Genomic DNA, 24,780 nt, shown 5'->3' on the forward strand with positions numbered 1-24,780 from the left:
CACAAGTTTGTCACTATGGATGTGCCCAACACAGGCTGGGGAGCCCCGAGCAATGGTCATCCAGCCTTCAGCACCTGGACAGGCGCAAGGCTGACATGGCATATAAACTGCCTGAAATTACTGGCTGTCTTTCTGGCTCTGATATCATTTCAACCAGAACTTCAGAACAAGTGTGTGTTGTCCAGATGGATAACATATCAGTAGTGGCATACATAAATTGCCAAGGCGGAGTTCGGTCAAATCCTCTTGAAGAGCCAGACGCACCTCAAGTCGATTCGTGCTGCGCACGTTCCTGGTAGCCTGAACTGCGGAGCAGATGTGCTTCTGCGTCAGGGTGTACTCCCAGGAGAATGGTGACTTTATCCTCAATCAGTTCTCAAGATATGGGAGATGTTTGGGAGAGTGAACGTGGATCTTTTCATCTCCAAGTAGACTACTCAGTGTCAGCTGTGGTACTTGCTGAGTCAGGCTCTGTTGGGAACGGATGCTCTGGCTCACAAATGGCCAGCAGGAAAATGCAAGTATAGGTTTCCCCCAATTTGCTTTCCATCTAATATTTAGTTTAAGGAGTGCAAGCTCACCCCTGGAAAATCCCTCAGAGGAGGAACCTCCTCTCCCAGGCACAGAGCACAATGTGGCATCCCCAGTCGGAGCTGTGAGACTTACACGTTTTGTTACTGAACGGCACCCATGTGAATTAGATGGTTTTTCGCACACAGTGCTTGACACTATCTCTCAAGCTAGAGTCCCTTCTAATAGGCGCCTCTACACCCTCAAGTGGTGGGTTTTCACTGACTGGTGTTCATCTCACAATGAGGACCCAGTGCATTGTGCTGTTAATACAGTGCTTCACTTTCTTCAGAAGAGTTGGATGGCAGTTTTACCCCGTCCATGCTCAAAGTTTATGTAAACCTATTTGTCATAACGCAAGGAACCACAGAAAAAAAAATAAAAAATTCTAGCACGTATGGTGTTTTGTTTTCTTCACCTATAGGCCGATCAGTCCGAGTCCATGCGTATGGCTGGCCAACTGTAATACTACCTTTTTCCAAAGTTTCAAGTCTCTTGGCCTTACGGCCTGGTCTGCACGATCAATTTTAGGGCATAATAATAATAATAATAATAATAATAATAATCCTTACAGTTATTTTGCCTTTTGAGTTTGAACCCCTAATAATAATAAGAAAATCAGTACAAACAAAATAGGGTTCCAGCACCTTCGATGCTTGGCCTTCTAATAATGATCTTTTAAAGTGGACTCAATAACACCTTCTGAACACCCTACAGAGTAACTCACATTGGCAGTAAAGCATGGGCAAAACATGACTTAATTTTGGTAATAAAAAAACATGGTTTGTAGTTTTTATGCGTTATTCAATATTAGACATGTTTAATGTCATTTTAAGTGTTTTATTTTTTTAGAAGTGATATTTAGGCAGTGACAACATTGATTTGTTTTTGTTTTTTTGTTCAAAGCATGCATCCCTGTATTATATAAAAATCTCATATCACAGAACAATCATGATTGAAATTTTGAGCAAAATAATCATGATTTTCATTTTAACCTCTATTGTTCAGCCCTAGTGGTGGAGCTAGAAGGTTTGAGAAACAGACCCCAAAATTGTCACTAGGACCAAATTTTTGTAATACCATAGGGCCTGCCACAGACTCCCAGCTATAAATAACAGAAGAAACATAAATCAGTTTTGAAAACACCAGTTTTATAATGCACACAAAGATACCAGGAGGAAGTAAGGAACAAACTATCTCTATAAATGGAACACAGTTTTGCAGACTCCACCAACAGGAATTATATCAGGATCACATAACCAGAAGAAAAGTATTAAAACAATAATACAAAAAAAAAAAAAAAATAGAGATGGATGGATGGAGCTTTTAAATATTGTCTAGTTGATTTTTTTCACTCGTCTGCCACAATAATACAATGTATTTCAAACTGAATACATGACAGAATGTTCCGCATAAGAACAAAAAAAACCCTAAGTAGTTTATTTATTTATTTATTTTTGTCTTGTCTTTGATGTAATGAATTCATAGCACACTTGTATGCACTTGTTTTAGATGGCCAGACTGGACAAATGTCACCTCATACAGGCAAAAAAAAAAAAAAAAAAGTTCGTTTAGATGTTACCACATGAAGCACATTTTATTTATTTATTTATTTTTAAACTAATTTAGTGAAAAAAAATATTTTGACCCCTAATATTCTAACTTTTTCTTGTCACCATTATTGGTGTGAATGATTCACTTAATCGTCAGAAATGGGCAAAAGAACTGCTTTGTATGCTTTGGGACAGCTGTGTGTCACCCACTGATCCAGTTTAGGATTAAAAGAGCATAAGCGCATAAATCGCAAGTGCTGAATGTAGCAAGTGACGAATTTGACACAGAAGTGTAAATCGCCCTTAGACTCAAGTCTGTAATTGAAACCCATGATAAGAAACAGTGTATGTCCACATTCGTAGACAAAAATAAGTGACTAACTGTGTTATTTTCGATTCATTTTGTAAAGTTATTTATGAGAAAAAGGGTTTTTCTATGCTCTTGAAAAAATTTAATTCTTGAGACACGAGTTTTTCATCGGACAGTGATGATATGTACAAATATTGGAACTATTATGTATTATTTATATTGAATTATCTTTATTTGGGGGGCTTTCTCAACAAAATATGCTATATGCAATTAATTGCAGTTAATTTGATCAATTAATCTGCATGTCGTTTAATTAATCTGATTACAAATTTTAACTAATTGACACCCCTAAGACTGTACATAGGTTTCCAGAAGGACCCGAGTTACTGTACGGATTATATATCTTTATAATTTATGCTTTTAGAAGGCACAGTTTCACAGCTGTGTTTTTATCTAGTCCGAACACAGGATACAGAGGTTGAGTGAATGTGGTCTGGACTCTGTGAATGAGGCTCATTGTGTCAGAGACGCTGTAGAAGGACAGAATTCCTGCTTTGTGATCTACATACACTCCTATTCTTCTGGAGTTGGGGAATACTTCAGGCAGTTCAGTCTTAATATTATTGTGCCAGAATCTGTATCTGGAGCTAGAGCAGGATAATTTCCAGGACAGTTCATTACGTCCAGTCAAACACTTGTTATGCTGTCCCTTCCTGCAGATGTTTTTATATGTCACTGCGATACCCACACAAGCACCTTCATTCGCACTCCACTCCACTTCCCAGTAACAGCGTCCATCCAAACTCTCGCTACACAACACCTGCCACCAATAATCAAATCTGTCTGGATGATCAGGATACGGCTGAACTGCTTTAGTGTAAGAAGCCTTGGTGTTCTCTTTAGACAGATTAAAATGTTTATGCACTGTGTTTGGATCCAGAGTGAACGGACGGTAATCTGATGGAAACAAACACATAATCATTCATGACTTTCCATCATTAAAATAACACATAATCTGGATCTTTCTTCTTGTTATTATTATTAGGTTTAAGGTAATAATTTTTATTTTTATTTATTTTTTTTAATCGCTGGTGAGATCATCAGTAAAACGTCAATCCATCTCAACCCATATCATAGAATTTAGATGTACTACTGAACAAATTAACAGACACATTTTTTTTATTAGAGGGAATTTCAGTGTGTTTGTGTGAGTTTTTGTCATAGTAACTTACATTGTAGGAACTCCTTCCTGGTCTCATTTTCAGGTGCGAAATTGATCTGGGTAGTTTTAACTATGGAAACCAAATAACATCTGCAGTTTAATTCTCATTAAAGAGGATATTAAATCAAAATCAACTCCTTTTTTATTTAAATAACTTGAATAATTCTCAATTCATTTTTGAAAATAAATGAATCCCCATGTACCTATAGCAGATATCTTCTCGGTCTCCTCTGTACAGAACTGCTCCAGTTTGTCTCTGAGTTGTGAGACAGATTTCACTACATGATCATAAGAGAGATGAGAAGTGACATTGATGTTGTCTGTTGATCCAGGAGGCACAGAGAGTGACTGGAAACTCTACACAGGTGCAAAGACAAGCGACACATAAAATAAAAATATAAGCCCTCATTTAAGGCTGTACTTTTTTCTCAGATTACTGTTACCTGAAGGAAATGAATGTGATCATCAGTGTGTGAAAGCTGCTGCATCTCTGCATTTCTCCTCCTCAGATCATCAATCTCCTGCTCCAGTTGCTCCAAGAGATCTTCAGCTCGACTCACTGCAGCCTTTTCCTGATCTCTGATCAGCTGTGTCACCTCAGAGCGCCTTCTCTCAATGGATGAGATCAACTCAGTGAAGATCAGCTCACAGTCCTCCACTGCTGTCTGTGCAGAGTGCTGGTAAAACACACACACACACACACACACACACACACACACACACACACACACACACACACACACACACACACACACACACACATTACTGGTAAAACACACACACAACTGAGAGTCCAGCAGTTGATCTTCTCAAAACTCACCTTGTGAAACATCACAGCCTCACTCAGATCCTGAACATCTTTCTCTTTCTGCAGGATTCTCTTCTGGAGTTTAATTTGTGTTTCCTCAAAATGTATCTATATGAAAAAAGATAAATACTGATAAACATGAAAAATGTTATATAAGAGTGAATGATGCAATAAATGGCTGTATGAGTCCAGTACTGGCTTGTGACCATAAAAACACACACATAAAGAAGATAAAGTACATGAACTGTTCCTCATGAGTTTCCACTGAAGAAGTGTACCTGTTTCTCAGTTCTCGCTGCTGCAGCTGATACACTGTCGTGGTTCTTGTGTTCATCCACCATACACAGAATACAAATACACTTCTGGTCAGTGCGGCAGTAAATTTCCAGCATTTTATCATGTCGAGGGCAGATCATCTGCTGGAGTCGTCCAGTGGCATCAGTCAAGTTGTGTCTCTTAGTCTTGAACAGATTTTCATGTTGTTCAAGATGATTTTGACAGTAAGAGTTGAGACACACCAGACAGGACTTGACCGCTTTCTGTTTTCTTCCAGTACAGACATCACAATCCACATCTGCAGCACCAGCGTAACAGGGAGTCTCTTGGATTCTCGTCTTCTTCAGTTTCTCCACCATTTCAGCAAACATCACATTTTTACATAAAGCAGGTCTTGGATTGAAGGTCTGTCTGCACTGAGGGCATTTGTATATCCCTGTATTATGATCTTCATTAAAGCAGTCTGTAATACAGTTCATACAGTAACTGTGTCCACAGGGAATGGTCACTGGATCCTTGAGGAGATCCAGACACACTGGACAGCAGAACTGATACGGAGCCACTGAAATATTGGTTTCTGCCATTTCACTGTAGTTACACAAAGACAGAGAGAGCAAATTAACTAGTTCACTATTTTGCTTAGGGTGACCAGATGTCCTGCTTATTTTGACCAACAGAGGGGGCTGATCGCTATTTTCTTTTATTTTTTCTTTTTTTATTTTATTTATTTATCACACATTATACATTTGCACATATACAGTGAAATTCTTTTTGAACATATCCCATCTAAGCTGGGGTCAGAGCGCAGGGTCAGCCATGAGATGGCGCCCCTGGAGCAGATAGGGTCAAGGGCCTTGCTGAAGTGCCCAACAATCTTGGCAGTGCTGGGGCTTGAACCCCCAACCTTCTGAACAACGTTTCTTCCTTCCTAACGTTACACTTGTAGAGGTCTGGCAAAACCAGAGCCTTAACTGCTGAGCCACCACTGCCCCTATTGTAGCTTCAAGTCTTTCATCTTCCCTTACTGATTACTGCCAGTTTTGCCAGACCTCTACAAGTGTAACGTTAGGAAGGAAGAAACGAGAGCTGGATCTAAGTGCGGCTAAAAAGAGTTTAATGAAGTGAAGTAAACAAAGTACAAAATAACGGGGTAAACACAGGAATAAAAGAAACATCCACGAGGGGAAAACACAGGAACAAAGTTAACATTCACGAAGGGCACTGGTCATACACAGGAGGTCAAAACACATAACAACTGACAAAGACTAAGAAAACAACAGGGCATTAAATACACAATGACTAATGTGTAAATGAAAGACAGGTGAAGACAATCAAGGACAGCTGGCAGTGATGAGGGCAGGGAATTATGGGAAATGTAGTCCAGGAGGAACAGATGACAGGGGAGAAACACAAGGCAAACAACAGTGAATCATGACAGAACACCTCCCCCTCTAATGGGTGGCTCCTGAAGCCCAAGGAAGGCTGGTCATGGAGGCAGGGCCAAGATGGAGCCGGAGACCAAGGATACAAGAGCAGAACAGGCGGAAGGCCGGGAGACCAAGCAGAGCAGTGCAGATCAGGCGGACGGCCAGGAGACCAGAGCAGATTGGGTGGATGGCCGAGAGACTAAGGAGACCAGTGCAGATCAGGTGGACAGCCATGAGACCAGGAATACCAGAGCAGATCGGGTGAACGGCCGAGAGACCAAGGAGACCAGAGCAGATCAGGCGGACGGCCAGGAGACCAAGGAGATCAGGGTAGATCGGGCAAATGGCCAGGAGACCCAGGAGACCAGAGCAGATCAGGCGAATGGTCAGGAGACCCAGAAGACCAGAGCAGATCAGGCGGACGTCCAGGAGACTCAGAAGACCAGAGCAAATCAGGTGGGTGGCTAGAAGACCCAGGAAAACAGAGTCTATCAGGCGGACAGCCAGAAGACCAGAGCAGATTATGTGGACAGCCAGGAGACTCAGAAGACCAACTCAGGGTAGGGACTGGATCAGGAGGCCTGGTTGGCGGCCACAGGGCTGAAACAGGATCAGGAGGCCTGGGTGGCGACCACAGGGTCGAGATAGGGTCAGGAGGCCTGGGAGGTGGCCACAGACTAGAGGCTGGAGCCGTGGAAGGCTCTGAGGGCAGAGCCGTGGAAGGCGGAGCTGTAGTAGGCTCGGGGGGCGAAGCAGTGGCAGGCGGAGCCGTGGGAGGCTCCAGGGGCGAAGCCGTGGAAGGCAGAGCCATGGGAGGCTTGAGGGGCACAGCTGTAGAAGGCGGAGCCATGGGAGGCTCGAGGGGAGAAGCTGTAGAAGGCTGAGCCATGGCAGGCTCGAAGGGTTAAGCTGTGAAAGGCGGAGCTGTGGGAGGCTCGAGGGGCGGAGCTGTGGAAGGCGGAGCCATGGGAGGCTCGAGGAGCGAAGCCGTAGAAGACAGAGCCATGGCAGGCTCAAGGGGCTAAGTCATGGAAGGCGGAGCCGTGGCAGGCTCGAGGGGCGAAGCCTTAGATGGCGGAGCCGTCACGGGCTTGAAGGGCGAAGCCATAGAAGGCGGAGCCGTGGCAGGCTCGAGGCTAAGAGTCCAGGATGACTGGGAAATGATGTCAGTGGTCATGAACATGAGCAGAGTCTCGGGAGTGACCTCTGTGGGCATGGGCTGAGATTCGGGGACGACCTCTGTGGTCGTGGGCGTAGACAGAGACTCGGGTACGATCTCTGTGGTCGTGGGCATTGACAGAAACTGCGGAATGACCTCTGTGGTCGTAGGCATTGACAGAGATTCTGGTACGACCTCTGTGGTCGTGGGCGTAGACAGAGACTCGGGAACAACCTCTGTGGTTGTGGGCGTAGACAGAGACTCAGGTACGACCTCATGTACATGGGCAGAGACTCGGAGACGACATCTGTGGTCGTGTACATGGGCAGTGACTTGGAAACGACCTTCGTGGTCGTGTACATGGGCAGAGATTGGAAACGACCTCCATGGTCGTGTACATGGGCAGAGACTCAGAGACGGAAGCCTTTCTCCTCCTCCTCCTCCTTCGGGAGGCTGACATAGGCAACGTGGGCTCTGGGATGAACGAGGCTGGCAACATGACTCTGGGACGGACGAGGCTGGCAATGCTGTCTCTGGGATGGACGAGGCTGGCAACGCTGGCTCTGGAACGGACGAGGCTGACAACGCTGAATCTGGGACAGACGAGATTGACAACGCTGGCTCTGGGACAGACGAAGCTTCCAGCTCATTGGCTGTGGCAGGCATGGGTATTGACTCATTGGCCGTGGCAGGCGTGGGCATTGGCTCATTGGCTGTGGCAGGCGTGGGCATTGGTTCGTTGGCCATGGCAGGTGTGGGCTTGTTGGCCGTGGCAGGCGTGGGCGTCGGCTCGTTGGCTATGGCAGGCGTCGGCTCGTTGGACATGGCAGGCGTAGGCGTCGGCTCGTTGGCCGTTGCAGGGGTGGCGGGTGGCCGTGGCAGGCAAGGGCACTGATCATTTGTGGGGAAGGGTCTTCGTGGCCCTACGCACCGATATCAGTGGCAGATAATTCAACTTGGAGATAAGGGCCATGAAGGGCTTCAAGACAGGGGCCGCGGAATGCTTGGAGCAATGAATCGCAGAAGACCACTGTCCTGCAATGGGTGGGCCGCACCCCCGAACAATATCGCCAGCGGTTCCATTCCCTTACGCTGAGTGAAGCCGGCCGCCCGTTTTCATTTGCATAACAGTTCTGGGATGCCTGCCGAAAATGGGTGCTAACAGGAAAAATAAAGTTAGTGGACCGACCAGTGCTTGCCAATTGTAGGTTTGCCAGTGGAAAAAAGAAAAACGCTAGTTGACCGACCAGTGCTTGCCAACTGTCAGCTTACCACTGAAAAAAAAGGGCGCAGTGTGGAGGACATAATAGAGTTGATGGTGCTGGAACAGCTGACCATTCGACTGCCCAAGAAGACTGCAGAATGGGTCCAGTGCCATCGCCACACATCGGTGGATGACGCCGTCCAGCTGGCCGAAGCCCACATGGCGGCTTACCCCAGAGCAGTCCAAGTCTCTCTCTCTCCCTACTACTCCCCCTCCTGCCCCTTCCTCTCCACCCTCTCGACCTGTTCCCGCCCCCCAGAAATGGTATTTGCCCAAACCGGTGCTCCGCTTCCACGGGCTGCACTATGTGCCGACACCCTCCACTACCCCTCTCCGTCGTCCTTCACAGGGTGATGTCCCTGCTGCTACGGGTGCAGCCGGGGAGCCTGGGCCGGTCTGTTGTTCACGGGGATGTATGCAGATGGTGTGCGGCATGCCGTGAATGTCAATTGGTAAATCTACCGGCCACCCAAAGAGCGCCATTGTGCCCGTTACGTTAATCAAGACCCCCTTCGAAAGAATTGGTATGGACCTCGTTGGGCCATTAGAACGGTCAGCACGTGGATACCGTTTTGTATTAGTCCTGGTGGATTAAGCAACATGATATCCGGAAGCAGTGCCTTTACACAACATCTCAGCACATGGGGTTGCGGAGGCACTCTTCAAAATTATCTCCCAGGTGGGGATTCTGAAAGAAATCCTCACTGACCAAGGCACAACTTTATGTCACGAACACTACGCAAACATTACGAATTGTTGGGGATCAAATCGATTCGCACCAGCGTTTATCACTCGCAAACTGACGAGCTGGTGGAACGATTTAATCGAACCCTGAAAAATATGATTTGCAAGTTCGTGCACGAGGACGCTAGAAATTTGGACAAATGGCTGGAACCCTTATTATTTGCAGTCAGGGAGGTCCCGCAAGCCTCCACGGGTTTTTACCCATTCAAGCTCCTGTACAGACGCCGGCCCCGCGGGGTGCTTGACATCATACAGGAGGCATGGGAGGAAGGACCTTCCCAGAACAAGAATGAAATTCAATATGTCCTTGATCTTTAAGTAAAGCTACACACACTGGGTCAGTTGTCACAGAAGAATTTGCTCCAAGCTCAAGAGACACAAAGCCGGCTCTATATTAGGGGCGCCCAGCTATGGGAATTTGCACCGGGAGACAAAGTACTTGTATTACTCCCCACATCGAGCTCCAAATTGCTCACCAAGTGGCAAGGACCCTTTGAGGATCTCGATTATGAGGTTAAACGAATGGATAGAGGCGGAGCACATCAAATTTACCACCTCAACCTCCTTAAATTATGGAGGGAGGTGGTCCCCGTGTCCATGGCGACGGTAGTTCCGGAGAGGGCAGAGCTCGGGCTGGAGGTGAAGTTCAAAGTCGATCCATTCACCCCGGTCCCTTGTGGAGACCACCTCTCACCGTCCCAGCTCACGGAGGTGGCCAGGTTGCAAAAGGAGTTTGCGGATGTGTTTTCTCCTCTTCCCAGTCGTACTAATCTCATACAACACCATATCGAGACTGCACTGGGAGTATTTGTGCGTAGTCAGCCATACATCATACCTGAGCACAAGAAAAAAGTGATTCGGGACGAATTAGAGGCAATGCTAGATGGGGGTAATAGAAGAATTACACAGCAATTGTGAAGAGTGACGGGTCAGTCCTGTTCTGTGTTGATTACCGGAAAGTCAACGCGGTGTCTAAATTTGACACGTACCCAATGCCCCGAATTGATGAACTGCTCGATCGGTTGGGTGCGGCTCAATTTTATTCGACACTGGATTTAACTAAGGGATATTGGCAGATCCCCTTAACGCCATTATCCTGAGAAAAAAACGGCCTTTTCCACACCGTTCGGATTACACTAATTCATCACTCTTCCGTTCGGTTTGTTCGGGGCTGCCACCATGTTCCAGCGCCTCATCTATAAGATCCTCTGGCTACACGCTGCGTATGCCGCTGCCTACTTAGATGATATCATTATATACAGTAATGATTGGCAGAGGCATATGCAGCATCTGAGAGCCTTGCTGAGGTCGCTGAGGCGGGCGGGGCTCATGGCAAACCCAAAAAAGTGCGCAAGTGGGCAGGTGGAAGTACAGTATCTGGGCTTCCACTTGGGTCATGGGCAGGTATGTCCCCAAATTGATAAGACTGCAGCGATTGCGGCCTGCCCACATCCCAAGTCCAAAAAGGAGGTGGGGCAGTTCATGGGGCTGGCTGGCTATTACAGAAGGTTTGTTCCTAATTTTTCTGATATCATCAACACCTTGACTGATCTCACTAAAAAGGGGGCACCTGATCCAGTCCAGTGGACGGAGGCGTGCCAACAGGCTTTCACGAGAGTGAAATCTGCACTCTGTGGCTGGCCGCTTTTATATGCTCCTAACTTCGCTCTCCCCTTTTGTTTACAGATGGATGCATCAGAGAGGGGGTTTGGGGGCCGTGCTCTCACAGGAGGTGTAGGGTGTGGAGCGCCCCGTGCTGTACATTGGTTGTAAGCTCTCTTTGAGAGAGACTAAGTACAGCACCATAGAGAAAGAGTGTCTTGCCATCAAGTGGGTGGTCCTAACCCTTTGCTACTACCTGCTGGGGATCACGCCCCGCTTCGGTGGCTCCACCGCATGAAGGACACTATTGCACAGATCACTCGTTGGTACTTGGCTCTTCAGCCCTTCAAATTTAAGGTGGTCCACAGGCCGGGGCCACAGATGGTTGTGGCTGACTTCCTCTCCAGGAATGGGGGGGGGGGGGGGTTGGCAGGCCAGACGGTGCCCGGGCCTGAGTCAGGCGGTGGGGGTATGTGGAGCAGGACGTGGTCATGTGTCTGTCACTGGGGAGAGAGGAAGCGCCTTTAAACACTAAACACCTGTGTCTTGTTTCAGTGACGATGGCGACGGGCTATAAAAGGCCACCAGATCCACGGACCGAGAGAGAGAGTTTCGTGAAGCTGAAAAGCCACTTCTTTACCTGTGAAGCTGATGCTTTGTTTGTGAAGCTGAAAAGCCTGTTTGGTGTTTGTGAAGCTGAAAAGCCTGTTCATTGTTTATGAAGCTGAAAAGCCTGTTCTTTGTTTGTGAAGCTGAAAACGCTTGAATAAAAGCTGATTTACCTGGACTGCCACCCCACTTCCCGCTTCCTTCTTGCTGGAAATTTTACATGGAGTTTTGGCTATTCAGGGCAAGACAGTCATACTTTGAGTCGGGGGATAAAAGCAGGGAAGCTTTTGGCTAGATATATAAAGCAGAGAGAGTCTTTTTCTACCATTCCCTCAATGAAATCTGTTTGTGGTGAAATATTTATCTCGGCCATTGATATTAATAATGCTTTTAAAGAATTCTATCTTGATCCCTATAGTTCTATGTCTTTGTCTACTGATGAAGATATTAGAAACTTTGTGGAACCATTAAAACTCCCTAAACTGATGACTGAGCAAAAAAATTATCTTGATTCTGAGATAACCTTGGAGGAGCTTGGTAAGGTAATTAAGGCCTTGCCTACAAGCAAGTTTCCTACAAGCCAGATGGCTTTGCCGCTGAATTTTTTAAGATATTATGCTACAGAACTGGCTCCACTTTTGTTAGAAGTTTATATGGAATCAGTAAAGAATGAAAAGCTTACACCAACCATGACACAAGCCCGGATCAGTCTGATTCTTAAAAAGGACAAATATCCAAGTGATTGTAAGAGTTACCGTCCAATTTCCTTGATAGATGTAAATATTGTCAAAAAAAATATTTTCTGGCTAACCGATTAAGTTATGACATCTCTTATACATATAGATCAGGTGGGGTTTATTCGGGGCCACAGCTCTTCTGATAACATTAGGCGTTTCATCAATATCATATGGTCAGTGACAAATGATCAGACTCTGGCCGCTGCCATCTCACTTGACACTGAAAAGGTGTTTGATATGGTAGAATGGGATTAGCTTTTTAAGATTTTTGAAATATATAGGTTTGGGAATACTTTTATTGAATGGAATCAGTTACTTTATAGACACCCGGTAGCAGCGGTACAAACAAATGGATTAATTTCAGATTATTTTACTTCTGGATAGGGGCACCTGCCCCTATCTTTTCCCATTATTATTCTGTCTTGCCCTGGAACCATTAGCAGCTGCGATAAGAAGGAAGATGATTTTCCAGGGGTGGTGGTGGTGGGAGGTATGGCGCATAAGCTTTTGCTTTACAGATGATATTTTATTATTCATCTCCGACCCCACTAGATCTATGCCTTGCCTCCCCAAATTGTTAATTCCTTTTCTTAGTTCTCAGGATACATAGTCAATTGGTCTAAATCCAAAGCTTTGGCTTTGACAGCGTACTGCCCAGTAATGGCTTTTCAGCCGGGCGCCTTCCAGTGGTCCAAACAGGGCATTAAGTATTTGCGCATTTTATTCCCAGCAAATTTGTGTTAATTCTGACCCCTTAATAAAAAGGTTTTCGAGCGACGTGGGCAGGTGGGCTTCATTACATTTATCTATGATTGGGAAGGTTAATGTTATTAAAATGAATTTTATTCAAAAATTCAACTACCTGCTACAATCTCTCCCTGCAGATATCCCCCTCTGTTATTTCAAGCATAGCATTTGATAGCATAGTGAAGTCCTTCATTTGGAATGGTAAGCATCCCAGATTACATTTCAATAAGTTACACAGGCCGATTGACAAAGTTGGGCTAGGCCTACCCAAGGTTTTGTTTTATTATTATGCGTTCAGTTTTAGACATTTCACTCATTGGTCGCTTCTACCAGAGAGAGCCCCTCCCTGCTTTTGTATTGAACAGGAAGTTCTTGACACTATTTTGCCATTGCAAAGCTTTTCTATTAAACTAACTGGAGAAGTTAAGTTACACCCAGTTATCTCGCATTTGCACATGGTATGGATAAAAGTGTCCAGAGTGTTTAATTAGTAAATATAATTAAATGTTGCCTCGAGCATATGGCTGAACCCAAAATTATGTATTAATAAGTCCTTTTTCTGCTGGTCAGAGTGGATTGTGAGGGAGGTTAATACGCTCAGTGACCTATATGAGAAGGAGTGTTGAGATCCTTTGAAAATATGATTCAACATTTTAGGATTCCCAGATCTCCATTGTTTAGGTATTTACAGCTGCGCCACCTGCTCTGTGCTATTTTTGGGAGAAGCATACACCCCCCTAAAGTGGCAGATACTCTGGGAGTGGTGATGACTGCTTTTGGAAAAGGTTATGAGGCATCAGTGTATTACTCCCTGTTAATTCAGAGTCTGGGGGATGGAGCTTCAACTTCTCTCAAGAGGTTATGGGAGAAAGATTTAAACTTGGTATTGGAGGAGGGAGTGATGTCTAGTATTCTAAAAAATGTAAAGTCTACATCTAGAGATGAAAAGGTATTCGGAGAGAAGAGTTTTAAGTTCATATAATTTGATTCCGTATTTTCTGTCATATTTATTTAATCTGTGACTGGAATCAATGAACATTGTTAATAAAAAAAACCCCCAGAAAAACATGGAGCAATAAAAAAAAAAAGAAAGAATTTGTAATAAAGAATCTGCAAAGAACAACAATAAATGTAAATCAGCATATTACAGCATAGATTAAATTGTGCCTTGCAGGGTAACACGTGACTGAAAAGGAGCACCATAATGCATAAAAGTTCAAAAAACAAAATACATAAAAAAACAGGTCCATATGAGATACGCAAATAGGTGAAATAGTATAGCTAATAACTATCATTATACAATATTGAATATATTTGTGTCATGATTACAAAGTAAATAAATCCCAATATGAGGCATCCCCAACCCTCCTTCAGAAATTTATTTTTAGGCCCTGAATCCCCTGATAAAGAACATAGTGAAAGTGGTACATACTATAAATAACCCTCAGTTATTTGCGTTCTGAATTTATAGCTACAATATACTGTATATGCTTTTATTTTATTTTTGTTCACATTGTCCCCCTTTATTGGTTATTCCACCTATCGGGACTCATTTGAAGTGTGATTCCTCTGATGAACGGGAGAGTGAATGGAAGAAGCACCAGCAATCAGCACACACATAGTAGTTAACGAGTCACAGATGTTGAAACGAGGGAATAATGGAGTTTAAAGTTAGTTTAAAGCTAAAATTTGCACATTTATTTTTGTTTTATTTTAGTACCTGTTTGAGAAAGGCCACAAGGTAAATAATGTGTATTTTATGTGTTTATATTTTGTGTATCGTTGTGTTTGCGTAAATTTGTAGCCAATTGTGTTGTCTTCTTGTTTATTTAAATAATGTTTCATACTAAAATACCAATTATATTTTATTTTGCCTATCTTTAGCTCTTATGTTGTGTGTGGATTCAACATGTATGTAAAAGAAAATTAAAAGAGACATTCACAGACATCAGTGGAAGTGTCAAAATTGTTTCTATTCTACCGGGCTGCTACAGTTCATATAATTTAATTTGTAATGCTGAAGGGAAATGGTATAGTCAAGTAAGCTCAGACTTTCCTTTTATGTTTTATGCCTTTTCAATCCTTTCCCTGTGAATATGTTTTAGATGTTAAATGTTTACATTCTTGACTGTACTCCATGAAATGATAAGATACTCAAAAGGCAAGACCCCTGTGCTGTGAAGTCAGCTGCAATAGTTCCTCATTGTTTAAATGTTTGATCAGTTCACTATTATGACACAATGTCATTTGTACAGTGTAGAAAAGACTGAACTCATTGACATGGAACAAAAGACAATTAAAAACAGTCAACTTTACTTTCATGTATGAATTTCAACAGAGTATGAATATATTCAACAGAGCATGATATACCATAATTTTATCACATTACTACATTCATATGGTCAAAATACATAAAATCCGAATTCGCCCACCTTTTTTAATTCTCATACAGATACAATGAGAGAGGCGAGGCTGATTTATCCCATTTGGAACATATATAGGGAAAATATACGTTTCTTCTTCGCGGTTTAAATATACCACAATTACAAGGACAAGTCCCCCTAAATAATCAGAAATGGCCAGACTGTCCCTCCTAATAATTGATATCCTTGTTGCTGTTCTGCTGCAGTTCAATATGCACCACTGTCTAGTTGTCATTAAATTGTTGCAGGAACAACATAATGGTTTAAAAAAGTAAAATTTTTAGCATGCTCCAATTGAAAATATGTCATGAACAGTATGTGAATTTGGATGTCATTCATAATTGTGAATGTGAAAATATTAACGGAGCAGGTTTCAGCATATCAGGCTTAAAGGGTTAGTTCACCCAAAAATGAAAATTATCCCATAATTTACTCACCCTCAAGCCATCCTATGTTTATATACCTTTCTTCTTTCAGCCAAACACAGTCGGAGTTATATTAAAAAATATCCCTGCTCTTCCAAGCTTTATAATGGGAGTGAATGGTACCTTAGATTTTGAAGCCCAAAAAAGCACATCCATCCATCTTAAAAGTAATCCAAACAGCTCCAGGGGGTTAATAAAGGCCTTCTGAAGCGAAGCGATGCATTTTTGTAATGTATAACTTTATAAACTATAATCACTGGCTTCTGGTAACGGCCGTCTGTGCGTTCTACGGTGAAAAGTGATGAACGCGGAAGCGCGCGTTGTTTACTGCAAAGGAATACGGCGAAAAGAAGTGAGTTCCTGGTCGGTGTACTCTAGTTCAAACAAATAGGGCTGGGCAAAAAACTCAATCTCCTCTTCTCTTATATCGAAATCCTCCAACATTTTTCTTTAAAAATCCTCATTGTTGACTTCTAATTCGTGACCGGCATTTTGTTTTGCTTTATCCTCTGCGCTTCTGCATTCGTCACTTCTCACCGGAGCTTACGCTATGCCTACGTCATATGCCGGAACTCGATTCTCTCGTGAACGCGTGGACAGCCATTACCGGAAGCCAGTGATTATAGTTTATAAAGTTATAAATATGGATATTTATAACGCATCGCTTCGCATCAGAAGACGACCTGGAGCCGTATGGATTGCATTTATGATGGATGGATGCGCTTTTTTGGGCTTCAAAATCTAAGGTACCATTCACTCCCATTATAAAGCTTGGAAGAGCCAGGATATTTTTTTATATAACTCCGATTGTGTTTGGCTGAAAGAAGAAAGTCATATACACCTAGGATGGATTGAAGGTGAGTAAATTATGGGATAATTTTCATTTTTGGGTGAACTAACCCTTTAAGACAAAGAGCGAATGTGTGTAACTGTAAAGGAATATGATAGGTTATCTGGCTAGATTTAAACGTAGCTTTTAGAAAATTCACTTGACATTGTCTAAGATAATGATGTATAAAACACAGAATATAGCTTATTTTATGGTATGTTGTAATTTTTTATTTTTTTTCCCTCTTTGGACCTTGAAAAGAGTGGTCAATATGAACTATTTTTGTATGGATAAGAGCAGTGTTCAGATTCTTGAAGACAAGATTGTGTTAAGACAACGGTTGTTTTTCAATTCCAAGAATGCAGAGAATGGACTTGTGTTCTTATGAAGACCAGTCTTGCCAAGCTATCTTGGAAGAATGAACTCGGAAGGACAGGAGGATGTGGAATGCATCTATTGTGAGCTTTGATATGTGCTGCAATCTTCCTGTTGAGGTGAGGTTTTGCAGGACTAGTGACATATTAAAAGAATAAAAGTATGTAAACACTTGTTTTCTCCATGGTTATCACTGTATTAAAATGACACCCAAAAAAACAACAAATGTTGATGGAGTATAACGACTCTCATGAGCACCAGACGATCGCAAGCTTACAGCGGGAAACTCTTGAGGAAAAACAAAATGATAAATGTCCTTCATCTGCCACCGTAGTACCGAGTTCTTGCCCACAAGTCACCATCCGATGCATCCTCGATTTCGAGGACACATCCGGGTAATTTCCTGCGTTCTCCCATTCTTGAGGATTGGAATTGAACTACGGCAGTGAATGATGATGTAAAGGAGTCCACAAGAACGTAAGAACAAAATAATGCACATTGAGAAAAAGCCAAAAGGCGAATTCCAAACAGCGTTTTTGCGCTCTTAAAGGGCACTATGGAAAGGGGACACCACACGAAGGGGTGTTCCAAATGAAAGTGAGCAACTCAAGCCCTCCACGAAGGGCCCTTCCACAAGGCCGTTAGCGAGTTTTACATGCGAGGGTCACTTCGAGGAAGTAATTTTCAAATTTATGATCACATGACCCTGGGTGGTGTGTCCTCTGGATATATTTTAAAGCAAGGTTGTCAATCAGAACATATTACATGTTCAAACACTCGGGCAAGTGCTATAGCCCTTTTATAACAGATACTTCTCCTCTTCTGCGGTTTACATTCATCCGCATACGTAAGATGGTAGACAGCCAGAAGCAGAGAGATACACCAAAAACAGGGTCCATATTTTCCTGTAGGCTAGTCTAAACCCTGTGGTTTATTGTTATTTATTTATTATTCTGTTTGGAATTTGCCCTTTGTGATTGAGATGCTATGGAGATGGTTATTTCACGGCCAAGTTTTCAGAGTAATTGATCATTAATAAATGTTTAATTTATATAGGCATACTGTATATATTTCTCACTTTAGATATAGTTAGCATATAGTAAATTCTTTATTACGGACTATATATTAAATAATAATTGCTTTAATATTAAGTGTTACTATAACAGTAACAAATACATGAATTACGTTTAAATGTAAATCCAATTAAATACATATATAATTATTTACTATGAATTCATGCCTTGTTCATGTTAAAAAAAAATGATCAAACTGCCTATAAATGAACTTATTAAACAATAATATATCATTTGCTACAGTGAATATAAACAAATATCAAACTATTTGTATGTAGCTTATTAATGTAGGAACAATATTTTATAAATTATAAATTGACTATAAACTAACGCTTTACAGATTCTTTATACCATGTAGTTATTACAAAGTGTTACCATAGCATCTAACACTATTTACACTTAGTGCAAATAGCCTCTGCCATAACAATATTGTCATCTTTGTCATTATCATTAGGAAAAAAAGATTGAATAAACAAAAAAGCTTCACATCATAGTTAATGTTTTCAATGTACACTAATTAAAAGTATGCAAAACTACAAAGTCTGCCAATAAGAGTCAGCCTACATGTCATGCACCAGTCCGACAGAATCACAAGCAGGTGCTGTTTGACATCTGACGAAGCTTCAGCATCCAATGGGTTGACAATTTTATGCTGGTCTACACTTTGTAGTGTAATCCATATCCCTTAAAAGGTGTCTCACCCCGCTGAAAGAAGCAAAGGTTTCTTGGAGAAAGCTACAGACAGATCAGGAAAGATGTGCACTCTTTTACCGTTATGGGTGAGTGAAGTTCCCGGATCACTGGCCTTTCGAAGAATGTTTACCCTGTCATGATAGTAGTGCAGCCTGACCACGAATAGTTACGGATGGGGGCTCGCCTTGTTTTGGTTTGGGTGGTGGTGGCCAGTGAGCCCTAATCGACAACAGATTCCATGTCAAGTTTATATATCTTATATCTTGAAGCATCTGTGCAACAAACTGAGTCGGCTGAGAGCCTTAAATTCCCTCATTAACGCAGACAATTCCAATATTGTTACATCTCGCTCTGCTTTCCAAGTCATCACATTTAGCCCTCAGAAGTGATACTTCTTTTGCAAGTGTCGTGATCAATTTTTCATGAATTCATCACAAAAGACGACTGCCTTTTTAAGTATGCTGATCCGGTTTGCATGTGAATCAGACGTGGCTCATAGAGTGCTGACAGTAGCAGTTAATCTGCCATACCCTGGCACTCAAAGTCGCTTGGAGAATCACGTCCAGCATCATGGCTGCCTTTAGCTTGATGAGTGTTTGGCATTTTGCCTATGGTTACCAGCGAACTGCACCCAAATTGTTAAATAAAGTGCACAATTTATCAACTTAATCTCAAACAAACAGTGTACAACGTAATTAATTTTACACTTCCTAGAGCAAACTGTAAATAAAAAGTAGTTCAAATGTCAAATGCCCGAGGAGCTATCTTTAGTCACATCACAGAATCACAGGACTTAATGACTACAGACCTGTCGCCCTGACGTCTGTGGTCATGAAGTCATTTGAGAGACTGGTGTTGGCCCACCTGAAGAACATCACTGGACCCTTTCTAGATCCCCTTCAATTTGCTTATCGAGCAAACAGGTCTGTGGAGGATGCAGTCAACATGGGATTGCATTATATCCTGCAACATCTGGAAAGACCAGGGACATATTCAAGGATCCTTTTTGTGGACTTTAGTTCAGTTTTCAACACCATCATCCCAGCTATTCTCCGGACTAAATTACACCAACTCTCTGTTCCCACATCTATCTGTCAGTGGATTACCAGCTTTCTGATGGACAGGCAGCAGCTTGTGAGACAAGGGAAATTCACTTCCAGCACCTGTACAATCAGCACTGGTGCCCCCCAGGGATGTGCGCCCTCCCCACTACTCTTCTCCCTCTACAACAACGACTGCTTCGCCAAGGACACCTCTGTCAAGCTCCTGAAGTTTGCAGACGACATCACTGTTATCGGCCTCATCCGAGATGACGATGATTCTGCATACAGAAGGGAGGTTGAACAGCTGGCCGTCTGGTGCAGTCAAAACAACCTTGAGCTGAACACGCTCAAAACGGTGGAGATCATTGTGGACTTTAGGAGAACACCCCAACATTGACACCCCTCACCATTCTAAACAGCACTGTGGCAGCAGTGGTGTCATTCAGGTTCCTGGACACTACCATCTCACAGGACCTGAAGTGGGAGACACACATTGACTCCATTGCGAAAAAGGCCCAGCAGAGGTTGTACTTCTTTCGCCAGTTGAGGAAGTTCAACCTGCCACAGGTGCTGCTGATACAGTTCTACTCAGCAGTCATTGAGTCTGTCCTCTGCACTTCAATAACTGTCTGGTTTGGTTCAGCTACGAAATCAGACATCAGAAGACTACAAAGGACAGTTCGGACTGCTGAGAGGATTATTGGTTGCCCCCTGCCCCCTTCAAGAACTATACACTTCCAGAGTGAGGAAAAGGGCTGGAAAAATCACTCTGGACCCCACTCACCCTGCCCACTACCTTTTTGAACTATTGCCTTCTGGCCGACGCTTCAGAGCTCTGAGCACCAGAACCGTCAGGCACAGGAACAGTTTTTTCCCTCAGGCTATCCATCTCATGAACAGTTAAAACCTCCCCATTGAGCAATAATTAATGTGCAATACACAGCTTAGTCTTTTTATATTATCCAGCACATCCAACCTCTTCTGCCATTACATTCCCTTGCACTGTATATAACCGATTTGTATTTAGATTTGCACTACATAAGTGTATGTGTGAATGTATGTATATGTGTGTATGTGTATATATATATATATATATATATATATATATATATATATACAGTGCATCTGGAAAATATTCACAGCGCTTCACTTTTTCCACATTTTGTTATGTTACAGCCTTATTCCAAAATGGATTAAATTCATTATTTTCCTCAAAATTCTGCAAACAATACCTTAGTCAGGGAGGTGACCAAGAACCCAATGGTCACTCTGACAGAGCTCCAGCATTTCTCTGTGGAGAGAGGAGAACCTCTCTCTGCAGCACTCCACCAATCAGGCCTGTATGGTAGAGTGGCCAGACGGAAGCCACTCCTCAGTAAAAGGTACATGACAGCCCGCCTGGAGTTTGCCAAAAGGCACCTGAAGGACTCTCAGTCCATGAGAAATAAAGATTGAACTCTTTGGCCTGAATGGCAACCAGGCACCGCTCATCACCTGGCCAGTACCATCCCGACAGTGAAGCATGGTGGTGGCAGCATCATGCTGTGGGGATGTTTTTCAGCGGCAGGAAATGGGAGACTAGTCAGGATCGAGGGAAAGATGAACGCAGCAATGAACAGAGACATCCTTGATGAAAACCTGCTCCAGAGCGCTCTGGACCTCAGACTGGGGCGAAGGTTCATCTTCCAACAGGACAACGACCCTAAGCACACAGCCAAGATAACAAAGGAGTGGCTCCGGGACAACTCTGTGAATGTCCTTGAGTGGCCCAGCCAGAGCCCAGACTTGAACCCGATTGAACATCTCTGGAGAGATCTGAGAATGGCTGTGCACTGACGCTCCCCATCCAACCTGATGGAGCTTGAGAGGTCCTGCAAAGAAGAATGGGAGAAACTGCCCAAAAATAGGTGTGCCAAGCTTGTAGCATCATACTCAAAAAGACTTGAGGCTGTAATTGGTGCCAAAGGTGCTTCAACAAAGTATTGAGCAAAGGCTGTGAATACTTATGTACATGTGATTTTATTTCATTTTTTATTTTTAATACATTTGCAAAGATTTCAAACAAACTTCTTTCACGTTGTCATTATGGGGTATTGTTTGTAGAATTTTGAGGAAAATAATGAATTGAATCCATTTTGGAATAAGGCTGTAACATAAAATGTGGAAAAAGTGAAGCACTGTGAATACTTTCCAGATGCACTGTATTACCGTATATTACTGTAATATGACAGAAGTCATGCTTTGAATCATTTGTGAGTAACTCTTGATATTTTCCCATGATCCTTCAGTTGTAGAGGAGCGAGTGACAGTAATGTCACATTATTTTAAAGTTTTGTGCTGTAAACATTCACTGCTGGTCCAGTCAACTTTGCTGAACGTTTTTATTTTTTTAATGTACACAAGATGTTTTTGGTTATATGAATATATTGTGGATATGTTAAGATAACTGTACTTACAGTATGTGCCTGTTAAATCTACTTGATAAATTGATATAACTGTATGATGACAGAAAGGTTATCATATACACAATATAAATGAAAAACGGGTCTGTTGGTGCATTTGCTGTTGTGAGACTACAACCTTTCAACAATGGTATCAATCTGATCCACAAAGGGATGCATTTTCCAAATTAAACCCACCTATTACTCATGATTCAGTGTGTACAGATTAACAGTGTTAACGTGTAATACGTATAATTTCTGTTCTAATCCTAGATTAATGCAATGCAGAATATACTTTAATAGCGAATCTCTACAGCTCATTGGTGTACAGAGAGCTGCATACACATAAAACCCTTGCTGGATGTAACTGCTGCTGACCCGAGTTCACCAATTGTGTCACCAAGGAAACACAGACACTGAAGCCTGCCATACATAATCATTGCTTTATTATTTTATGTGATTCTGCCTGCATCACCTTGGTCTAATGATGGACAACACTCTTAAAATGGAATACATAGACTATCAATTAATTGCCAACAATTAAAAGCCTTCATCAGCCAACTTACAAAGGACAATGCATCTATGTGAATTTCTGCAGTTAATCCAGGATGAACTTCAAAGACATTAGTAGTTAATCTTACAGTTCATACAAAATCTTTTTTTTAAACACTGACCCTTAACACTTACTTAGTTTAATCATTTTAAACCATGACTTGCACTACACATAATTAAATAATATTGGCATTATATTCATGATGTTAGTCAGAGGGGAACTGGCCCCCACAGTGAGCCTGGTTTCTCCATTAATCAACATCTTATGGAGTTTTGTGTTCCTTGCCACAGTTGCCTTCGGCTTGCTCACTGGGGTTATAAATACAATTATTATTTAATTGTTTATTTTTATACACAATCTACAATCATATTTAATCAAACTACACAATGATGACTCTAAGACTTTAAAGATATTCCAGTTTCATTTTTTGTTAATGCCTGATCTTCTGTAAAGCTGCTTTGAAACGATGTGTGTTGTGAAAAACGCTATACAAATAAAAATGACTTGACTTTTATTTCAACCAAGTTTGGTAGGAGATTCATATTTATTAGCTATAACAAAGAGCAGCAGTTTCTTCCCAATATCACAAATGTGAACTTTTGACCTTGCCCTGATCGTTTTTAAGAGGTTATCATGGGCAATATTGCTTTTTCAAGCCAACATACTGGGTCTGTTCCAAAACCTATTGAGCTAGTGAGCAATTTAAGGCATCACAGGCACGCTTCCGAAAAGAAGGTTGTTCCAAAAGGTAGGTGTTTTAATTCTGCTCCCTCCTAAAATATCTAGTTTTGGCCAAATTTGAAGGAAGCATCATATCCTTCCCATGGTAGGCAATCCCATAATGCACCGTGATGAGCTCGTAAAGAGATAAATCCAAGATAATGAACGAAGCAAGAGAAATTTTGATTACAAATATACTTATAATCCATTCAATACTAAAAACTATTGATAAAAACTTGTTTAAAAATGTGCGTTATCATAGAATATCAAAATGGACATTCAATTATTTCAATTTATACTCTTTGCTTATATGTTTTAATTTGAGTGTCTGAGCGAGATATGAGATTTTTACCTGAAGCCAGTGAAAAGAAATCCTGATGTTCCTGTCTGACCTTCTAACAAACATACTTACAGATTACCAGAAACTCCACCCTCATACAACACTTACTAGGAAGTGACTGTCTCATTATTTCTCTTTTTACTGTCGTACTGGTTTTCCTTTTGCGCATTTAAAGCCTTTATTCAGAAAAGTATTGCATTCAGCACCTTTACTATTTTAAAGGACAAAAGAGGACCATTGTAGGCTATTTATACCCACGACCCCCACAATAAATTCTTAGTGTATTGATAAATCAGGTTTCAACAACATAACACGTCCGCTCCGAGGTCATTCATTTTCCGAAATAACTGTCTATAAAGACGCTTCATCTGTGCTTCAGTAGTTGGGTTTCCATCCACTTATTTTTATGTGCATTTTGGGACATTGCATAAAAAAATGCTTGATGTAAACACCAAGATGCGAATAGCATCCCCAAAATGCACATAAACTTATACATTCGCTTGAGGATCTGTTTTTTATTCAATAAGAAGAATGATCATAAACTTTGACGGAAACACATTTCCAGATGCGATGAGTCAAAGTAACTGTGTGCCAACTCGCGTTTAAGCAAAACAGAAAGTAAAAGTATCTTATGACAAAAACAGACAGAATGACTCTCTATTAACCCATAAAACTTGAATAAATCCAGAATATTCTATAATGACAGATGTGATCATATGCACAAAGTTTCCATATAACTCCAGCAGCACCTATAAACTCACCTGTATCTGTAGAAATCACGACACAATCAAAAAGATGTTCTTAGTCTCTGTGTGTTTGTGAAGACAGCTCCTGAAT

At 42.2% G+C, this 24,780-nt stretch overlaps 1 protein-coding gene across 1 annotated transcript; it reads right to left on the reverse strand.

The window, feature by feature from the left end:
- Positions 1 to 1,418: 1,418 nt before the first annotated feature.
- LOC127439520 (tripartite motif-containing protein 16-like protein) lies at positions 1,419 to 24,780 on the reverse strand. Its single transcript, XM_051695690.1, has 7 exons — positions 24,705 to 24,780; positions 4,742 to 5,327; positions 4,476 to 4,571; positions 4,099 to 4,332; positions 3,859 to 4,012; positions 3,666 to 3,725; positions 1,419 to 3,390 (listed from the first exon to the last, which is right to left on the reverse strand). The coding sequence occupies exons 2-7, from the start codon at positions 5,321 to 5,323 to the stop codon at positions 2,846 to 2,848; spliced, it is 1,671 nt and encodes a 556-aa protein (XP_051551650.1). The 5' UTR covers positions 5,324 to 5,327; positions 24,705 to 24,780; the 3' UTR covers positions 1,419 to 2,845.

The sequence above is a fragment of the Myxocyprinus asiaticus genome, unplaced genomic scaffold (assembly GCF_019703515.2).
Source record: "Myxocyprinus asiaticus isolate MX2 ecotype Aquarium Trade unplaced genomic scaffold, UBuf_Myxa_2 HiC_scaffold_74, whole genome shotgun sequence".
Classification (NCBI taxonomy): domain Eukaryota; kingdom Metazoa; phylum Chordata; class Actinopteri; order Cypriniformes; family Catostomidae; genus Myxocyprinus; species Myxocyprinus asiaticus.

What these genes read in the sequence shown, in the direction of transcription:
- LOC127439520 (XM_051695690.1), bottom strand. Translation starts at nt 5,323, where the DNA reads ATGGCAGAAACCAATATTTCAGTGGCTCCGTATCAGTTCTGCTGTCCA. An exon ending in AGGCTGTGATGTTTCACAAG is followed by an intron (nt 4,333 to 4,475) that starts GTGAGTTTTGAG and finishes GTGTTTTACCAG; the next exon opens with CACTCTGCACAGACAGCAGT. An exon ending in ATCACATTCATTTCCTTCAG is followed by an intron (nt 4,013 to 4,098) that starts GTAACAGTAATC and finishes GCACCTGTGTAG; the next exon opens with AGTTTCCAGTCACTCTCTGT.